At 34.1% G+C, this 9463-nt stretch overlaps 1 protein-coding gene across 1 annotated transcript; it reads right to left on the reverse strand.

Annotated features, from left to right (window-relative positions):
* Window positions 1-217: 217 nt before the first annotated feature.
* On the reverse strand, window positions 218-2851 carry LOC118039441 (uncharacterized). The gene is made up of 3 exons (XM_035046138.2): window positions 2513-2851; window positions 1546-1670; window positions 218-736 (listed from the first exon to the last, which is right to left on the reverse strand). Exons 1-3 carry the CDS (start codon window positions 2667-2669, stop codon window positions 452-454), a joined length of 567 nt encoding a protein of 188 aa, XP_034902029.1. The 5' UTR covers window positions 2670-2851; the 3' UTR covers window positions 218-451.
* Window positions 2852-9463: the final 6612 nt, after the last annotated feature.

The raw sequence follows: 9463 nt of genomic DNA on the forward strand, positions 1-9463 counted from the left end.
GCTGTACTAATAAAAACAAAAGATTTATCATGAAAATTCATGGATCCTACTTTACTTTGAAGCGAGAGGGAGAAGTACAAATAACCTCTCCTTAATGTTACAGGGGTGGCAACTTCCAACGGCTGCACATGAAGTGGCAAAGGTCCTAACCTAGCATTGCATAAAGAAGCCTCAACATCATTGAATGAAAAATGTCGCCTTGCAAAACCCAACTCTATATCCAAACAAAAAATAGTGTCAATTGGAAGTCATTATCAGATTTACTAACAAAATTTGCTGACAGAAATACTCGACAAAACATATTATTGTACAAAACTTTGTTCACAAGAACGGTCAATAAATAGTTATGTTTGCTGTTTTGCTCTATAATGGACATGAAATCCCGGCACCGACTCTTATTCAATAGAATATCCTGTCAGTAGTGCAGCAGAGCAGGTAAACCTGCAATCTTTCACCGATGGCCTTTCTGTTTGTTGTTATCCTCTGTAGGCAGTGATAGGAACTGCAGGATCCTCTGGACTTGTGCAACTTCAAGTCGAAACTTTTCAGCAATTTGCTGGATGTTCATAGGTCCTTCATGATCATCAGCCTTGCCTTGATACATGAGAATGATGTGGCGCAGTTGTGCCACATTCAGAGTTCCTGGAGCAACAGCCCTTTCTTCATATCTGCCAGAATCAGGTTTCGTGTTTCTCAGCTTTGGCATGGGCCTATTGTACCTTTCAACTACAGGTGCCTGTCAAGAAATCCAACTGGATTTTCAAAAGATGATCTGAAGTAAGAGAAACATGCTGTGGCAAACAATTTTCAGGTTCCAGTTATCTCTAATCAATAACGTTATATGACAATTCTAAAAGAAATGGGAAGGAAAACAGTAGAGGTGTTTAAGTGACAAGCATGTACCATTACAATCCCCAAAGTGGATTATCACAGAGCTTTGAGAAGAATATCAGCCAGATATGCAAGGAGAAATTCTGAATTGTTTATCCAAGCAAGTCTCAATAACAGTAATCTATTTCACACCATTGCATGAGGATCACAACGGACAACTAAATGCATAACCATTCACCAGAGCAATAATCAAGATTTTAACAAAAAAATGTGATAGATGTCTAAATACGAGTGGAATCACTTGTTAAACATGCAAATGTGTTCTCAGTCGTGAGGCTTTATTGAAGCAAATGTGTTCTCAGTCGTGAGGCTTTATTGAAGCACACCTAATGATTTTCTTCAAAGATTTTTTCTCTAAACCATTTTTTTTCATTTCAAACAAGCATTCTCTCTGACATTAAAATTAAGCAAGTCTTTATCTGATTTCTCGAGGGAAAGCATAAATGAATAGACTTTTCTTCTCCTCCTCCTATTCTTTTGATCAGTGCCAATCCAGCACCATGTTAATGCACATTGCAACAAGGAGATTTGACAAAGTTTCTGGCACATCTATATAATCAATAAATAGCAGTAAAGTTGAATGATAGTACATATTAATCAAGAGTTAAGTGAAAAAAAGTAAACAGACAGCACGAATGAATCCCAATAACTCACCTCACCAGTTTCGAGCTTCCCTCCAGGCTTCGATTTAATTCTACCCACCATTTGACTTAGCATTGCATCATACTGTGTATCTCGTTCTTCAAGGACATTGTCAGGATTAATTCTTGGAGCACCATCTTCAGTGAGGAGTGGAAAGATCGCAAAAGGTGAAGAAATACAAAGTTGGTAAGTTCCATTCCTAAGAATAGCATTCCACAAACATGTAGTCTCACAAAAAAGAACGTTCAGAAGACCTTACAAATACTATATCCAGAACACAAACATAGATCATTTTGTAAAATCCGATAAGTTGATCAATTATCAATGCCAACCAATTTACACTACCAAACTAAGGCCAAGAACATAAATGAATCACAATCTGCTTGCACCCATTGAAAAGATCACATGACAGGTCAGTTGTATATATTTTTTACAGAACATATACTGCAAATATGAATCATGCGAGTAAGCATAAATTACAGTATGTGCTGAATCCGATCAAATTGACAGAATAGTTCAAGCAAATAGTCTTTAGCAAGCCATTATTATCAATAATCCGAAAGAAGGAACCGAGAAGACACCACCTTGCAAGTGTTTCCACTCCACTCGCATCACGTATCCAATTCAGTCTCAAATCTTAGCAAGTTATTTCAATTACAAAATCACAAACTGATTTCCCTGTTGTTATTACAACAGTTTCTTTCATGCCTTTACACAGCAAAGCAGTCGATAGCATCAAACATACAAAAGGGGAAGAAAGCAATAAATTAAAACACTACAAGAAAATGAATGCCAATACATAAGTGGTGGTGGTCCTTGATATCTCGATAGCCCATAAGTCCTTATGCATTTTTGCTTCAGGGTTCAGGCTATAAATCCTAGCATAGAGCTCAATCTGTGCTATTTTATCATGGAATGAACCAATATCTTATCATAGAAATCTCTTAAAAGAAGCAGCAATATGAATTGATAAGCTAACCAGAGCCAAGACTGTTCTGATTGGTGGTGGTGGTGGTATTTGATATCTCCACCTTTTCGGTGGAGGTCACCGGCGGCCTCCGATCAGTGACCCTACTTGGAGGTGGGTCGGGTGGCGCTCTGATTCTTCCAGATGCTCGACGAAATGCCTGACCCATTTTTGTTTTCTTTCTTATAGCTCAAAATGCCAATGCCTATAACGCCGTCACCTTCACGTTGTAATTTCTTTATAGAGCGTGGCTTTAGCGCAGCTTTAAGGGGAGTGAAGTAAAATATGGAGATGAAGGAGGAGGAGGAGGAGGAAATGGGGGTGTACGACACGAGCTGGATATATATATATATATATATATATATATATATATATATATATATATAACTGGGAAATAGGGTGACGCGTTGGTAGCTTCTTTGCAAGCCACGTATATATCCTCATTGTCCTTCTTTCTTTGGGTGACTCTTGAGGGTGGATGACTCTTCCTTGCATTGCATGCTTTTCAACCCTCTTCTTCATTTCCAATTATCTTATGTGCCGAACGTTAAATTAATAACCAATTTACGAAATAAAAAAAGTACATGTTTTATAGGAAAAAAGAAAACGAAAGTATGAATAAGGGATGGAAGGTTTTGATACCTTTTCTTCTTATTTTGAATATTATTTTGATTGTCTTTACTTTTATTAGTTATATAACCCGTGTGATATCACGAGTTAATTTTTTTTACATAAATAAAATAAAATAAAAATTAAGATCTAAAAATATTATGTTTTTCTGTAAAGTTATATTCAAAAGTCTTGAATTTGATTACAACGCCTGACCCAAAAGTAATATTTATAATATTAATAATAACATTAAACTTGCATAATCTAAGTTTAAATATCAGACCTAATAGCCTTGGATGTGGGTCTGGCTGCAAGGTCGTGTCATAAAAGTGTGATAATTAAATAGATTAATGAAAAAAAAAACAAAGAAAAAAAACCAACAGGAAGAAAAAAAAACTAATGAAAAAAAAAATTGAATTAACTGGGTTAATCCTTCAACTCAGGTTAACCCATCAAACCTGGGATTCGCGTCATGAAAGTTTGATAACTAAATAAAAAAAAAATTGACGGGTTAATTGGGTTAAACCATCAAACCAGGTTAACTCGTCAAGTCCGAGATACATGTCATGAAAATCTGATAATTAAATAGAAAGAAATTTAACATTAACAAACTAAACTAAAATGAAAAAAATTAATTAAAAAGAAAAAAAGTAAAAAAAAAAAATAACAGATTAACCCGTCAAACTCGGGATCTGTGTCATGAAAATATGATAACTAAATAAAAAAATATAACATTAACAAACTAAATTTTAAAAAAATATTAAATGAAAAAAAAAGCAAAAAAAACAAAAAAGAAAAAAAAGACAGCTAGTCTTTTGGTATATGTTATTATTATTATATTATTATAAGTATAATTATAATATATAAGTACAGGCGTGGGGCAAGCTATAGTGTTTTTTCCATGCCTTTTAGAGTATTACTTAATACATTAAACCACTTAGGTAACAAAAAATATTTTTTTATTAAAAAACATAGTAAGAAAAAGGAGAATCTAGAACAAAAAAATTATATTTTTCTAAAAAAGTTTAAACCATTACTTTACTTATGAAAAACCATTTTAATAACCATATAGTTAAATTTTAAAAATAAAAAATAAAAAAGCACCCCCATACACAAGATAAAATATTTTGATATATATTTATCTATTATTACTTATATAGTTTTCCATTTTAGTCTAAAAAATAGCGTTAACAATTATTATTTTTATAATTTATTGGTTCATATATTCTTCAATTCATTTTATTAAGCTCATATATTAAATTTTCAATTCTCAATTAAAATTATTTTTTTCCATGATAGTAGAAAAACACATTCATAATGCCATGCATTCATCTCTTGCTTTAGAAATTAACTAGAACATTGTCTCGTGTCATGCTGCGGGTCGGTTCAAATTTTTCTTGAATGTTAAAAAAATATTTAAATGTTACTAATATATTTTTCGAGTAGGAAAAAATTTAAATTGTGTGAGAGTTGACTCGATGTAACCTGATTGACTTTGCGAGTCAAAAAGCAACTCATACAACCGGTAATAATATTGTTTGACTAAAAAAATTCCAAGATGATATTTTTTTAATATTAAGATAACAACATCTTAGATTAACTTGAGTCAACTCGAGTTAACATGTCAAATCTGTGACTTAGATTATAAAACTATAATAACCCTATACAAAGTAAATCAAAATAAATTATAAAGCCTAAATTCCAATCAGCCAAATGTTAAAGGGTGAGATTAAAAAAAAATATAAGAAAGTGATTCAAGTTAACATGTTAAACCCGTGATATATTTTACTCCGAATGAGCACTTTGCGGGGTTTAGGTTCAGTTGATACTCTCTTAACCTTTTAAACAACTTTTTCAGATTCTAACAATGATCTTCTTTCTCTTTAGATTTGGCAATTATATCATCCAGATATACTTCAATCTCTTTATGCATCATGTCATGGAATAAAGTTATCATCACCTTTTAATAAATGGCCCCAACATTCTTCAACCCCAATGACATTATTTTATAGCAAAAGGTTCCCACAGTGTAACAAAGGTTATTTTCCCTTTATCTTTTTTAGCCATCTTGATCTAGTTGTACCCAGAGAAACCATCCATGAAGGAGTATGTCGAGTTTTATGCAACATTGTTGACTAGGATATCAATATAAGGCAATGAGAAGTCATCCTTCAGGCTTACTTTGTTTAAATCCATATAGTCCATAAATCTAATCTTTCCGCCTTTTTTTGGGATACATTACTATATTAGACACTCATTGTTGGTATCTAACTACTAGAAACCCAGCGTCCCACTGCTTTGTTATCTCTTCTTTTACCTTGAGTACCATGTTTGGACAGGCCCTCCGTGGATTTTGCTTTACAAGTGTACATCATTCTTTTAATAGTATCTTATGCACTATAATGTCAGTATCTAGACTAGACATATACGTTGACATACTCTTGTAGTAATGCGATCAAATCCTTTCTTTCACTGGAGGTGATTAGAATCCTTATCTTTAACTCTATTTTATCCTCCCTTGTATCGATGTTGACTATTTCTAGCTCTTCTCTTGCTAGATCTCGAATTTGTTTTGATTATTCCACTAACCTAGTGAATTTCTCCACAACATCTTTTTCCCATTTATTTTCTTCCATTGCAATTGTATACTCGTCAAAATTTGGTTGTTTATTCTTAGTGTAATGTGCTAGTAATTTCGTGGATGGTCCACTTTTAGATTTCCTGAAAGCAAAAGGTGTAAATGCATGTTTGTTTGCAAAAAGAAAGACATATAAAAAGAAAATATGAAAAAAAAAGTATGATCTCATTAATAAAAGGAAAGGCTCAAACACAACAAAACCAATTTGTTGGTATCTCGAGCTTAGATTGCCAACTTGGTATGAAAACAACAAAACATAGAAAAACATAGAAAACATAAAGCAAAACACAAAACATTGCCATTTAATTTTTAAAGACTATAGGAGCTTATTGAGTCACCCAATTCTGAAATCTTCACCATTTTCAAACTTTCATACAAAGGCCATTTTAGACATTTTGTCTATGGTATAGACAGTCAATTGGGGTAGCAATTCTTCCTCTTCTGCCATTTCATTGCAGCTTTTGACTTCACCACCATCTCACTCCAATGTGTTGATGTCCATAATAGTGAGGCCTTGGGTAGGGACATCCATTGCATCTTCTGAATGAGCCACATAGAATGCTTTAGGGAATTTTATATAGATTGGGGGAATGATAATCTTTTCTTCTTTTGGCTCTCTCCTTTCCAGCCTAACTAGTCTCTTCTCTCACATGATATTGGTATTTCTTTTGTAATCTTTGTAATTGGGCTTAAAGCTAAGCTTAAATCTTTGATTTGCAACTTTCCATCTTATCGAGCTTATCCTTTCTAGATTTTTGGTGATATGGTTGTACTAGAAAGGAAATTCATGTTTCAAGAAATACCTAGTTGTTATCCTTGCGGCTTAAAAAATGGTTGGGTTTCTTAGCACTGAATTTTCTAGAACCTAGTATATGTTAACAATTTCAAAGGTAAGAGGGTTCTCATCGTTGCTCTCTTTGGCCTTTATAAGTTACCACCATGTTTTGTATCATTGTTAAGGTTTTTTTAGCCCTGATTGCCACCAACATTCCATTAACAATGTACTTCAGACTTGGTGCAGGGAGGAAGTTACAACGCTAGCAATGTGTATCTAAGACCTTCCTAGTAACATGATATATGATAGGTAAATGTCCATTACTGGCATAGTTACTAGGAATGCTTGCAGGTCGATAAACAGATCTATTTCAATGGTCCCTACCATCTATTTTGGAGACCCATCATATACCCTAACTATCATAGTGCTTAGCAATATGTGGGTTAGATCAACCGACATCTCATCCAGCACATGTTTTGGGAATACATTTAAAGCTGAGCCATTATCCACTCATTACTGACGGTGCAATCTTGGCATCTTACTATAATGTATAGAGGTTTATTATGACCTCTAGCATCGAGCTCATCTTCGGTTAAGTACAAATAGTTGGTTGCTTAGATTCTTCTAACAAAATGCTTCATGGTTTGTTGGGTCATATCTTGAGGGATATATGCCTCGTTCAAAATTTTTTACAGGGCATTGCGACGGGGCTCGAAACTCAAGATAAGTGACATGAGGGCTTTAGTTGTTATACCATGTTGTACTCGTTGTGCTTCATTAACTTTATAAATTTGTCTGTCTCATCCTCGCTTATTGGTTTTTTACCTCTATATCTTTAGTAACTTCCATAACTTCTTTTCCCTTGGCCTTTTGTTGTTTCTTCAATTCTTCAAGTGTAAAGCACCTACCACTCTGAGTTAATATGCCAATCTTAGTTTTCAAAAATAAGAAGGAGCCTTCGTAATTATACAATAGTGTGCTATAGTTTTTATTATGGGTAAAAGTGGGCCTTGTTAATATGAGTTTTAATGGTCCATTTCTAGTGAGCTGGATTTTACACACTTTCAATTTCCCTCTTTGGAAACCTATCATGCTAACAACCTCATCTCTTTCCCTCTCCTTAGTCCATAGAAGTCCAAGATTCATCAATTATGCTACCTTATGATGAAACTCTTCATATTCTTCAATGTCGTGTCCCGTGGCTTCGTGGAACCTACAAAAATGGTTTCCCATTCTTGTCATACTTCTTGTTAACAAAAAACCAGGTTGCATCAACATGTCATATAACCTATCCATAGTTACTTTCAGAACCTACTTCTTCTTTTCTCCACATTGTACTGCATTCATCCCTCCACTACTAGAAGCATGGTTGGGCAACGAGTTAGAATTGATGTTGGATGTATCCTCGAAGGTTATCTACCCTGCTTTGAATAACTGCAAAAGCTTCTTTTTTAATGTAAAACAAGTATCAATATTATGACCCAAATTTCTAGCATGGTATTCGCTAATTAGTTCTGGTTTGTGCTAAATTAGAAAAGATGGTTTAAGTGGTGGAAAAAGAAGGGGGGTTATATGACTTATGCTTGGTAGTTTTACATACATTTCTTTTAAAGGCATTGGTAAAAATAAGAGTTGTTCTTGGCTACTTTGGTATGTACTTCTTAGGTTACTTTCAATTTGGTCTTCTACGAGGTAGATGGGCTAGCTAGTTGGGAAGGACTTGGCAAAGCTGATGTTGGGTATTTTAGGAGGTTATGATTGGTAGCCTTGGTTGTGATAACTTTAGGCTTGGAAATCCTTCTTACCCATATACCCTCTTTCTATATTGCTTACTTCAAAATCTTTTTTTCTCCCTACAAACCTCCTTTTCTCAATGGGTTTTAATATTCTACCAGCTCTTACCCCTTGCTCTATCCTTTCGGCAATAACAACAACATCACAAAAATATTGAGCAAAGCTTCCCATCAGGTACTCATAGTATAGAGATTTGAAAGTTGGTTAGTACTTAAAAGTGCATGTTTATCAAGGTTTTATATCATCATTTTGCACTTGAAGTATCAATAACTCCTTAACTAAAGCATGTTTTATAATAACAAGTTTGATATTATAAGATACCTTAATTTATGGTAAATGCTCATTTTAAATGCAGGACTATCACATAAATAAAAGGATTGATTGATGAGTTTAAGCATTGAAAGTTAAAGGACAAAGAGATGGCCAAACTTAGAAAAGAGATGTCGGTGCAGTCCAAACCGGAACATTGCTCGGTAATTGGATCATATCTGGAGCTCTAGATTTCGGATTTAGGTCCACTTTATATGGATGGAAAGGTAAGACAAAGGCCTACAACTTTCATGAGGAGCCCAAGATTTGAAAAGGTCGTTTTGAAGTCCAAATTGAAGGAACAACGAAGAAGTCCGAAGCTGTCCTGCAGCCCAAACACTATTTAGTGTTCAGCCCATATCTTGAGTTCTAGAAGTCCAAATGACCTCATCTTTTTTTTGTTGGAAAGCTGAGACAATTTCCTAGAACATTCTTGAGGATTCTGGGAAAATTATGATGTTAGCAATGACGTTTTGATCAGACAAGAAGATAAGGATTGTTATCTAGTCAAGATGTGGCCACCCACTCATCAATTAGTCAACAAATCAATAGTTCCAAATTTTGGCCTATAAAAGGAGGCACTTACCATGTATTGAGGCATCTTGGTTTCCAGATCAAGATCATGCTCTTGCTTTCTCTCTTTGTATTGCTTATGTCTTGCTTTCATTAATATCAAGTTTATGCACTTCATTTCCTTTCTTTTACTTAGTTAACTTCTTTCTCATTTATGTTCTTATCTTGTTTATTTATGTTTCTTTCTTTCATTATGTTTAGTTAAGTTAATTATGTCAAGGTGAAAAGGGTACACTAATGGTGTAAGAATAAGTATAATATAAAC

This window comes from Populus alba, chromosome 8 (assembly GCF_005239225.2).
Source record: "Populus alba chromosome 8, ASM523922v2, whole genome shotgun sequence".
Taxonomy (NCBI): Eukaryota; Viridiplantae; Streptophyta; class Magnoliopsida; order Malpighiales; family Salicaceae; genus Populus; species Populus alba.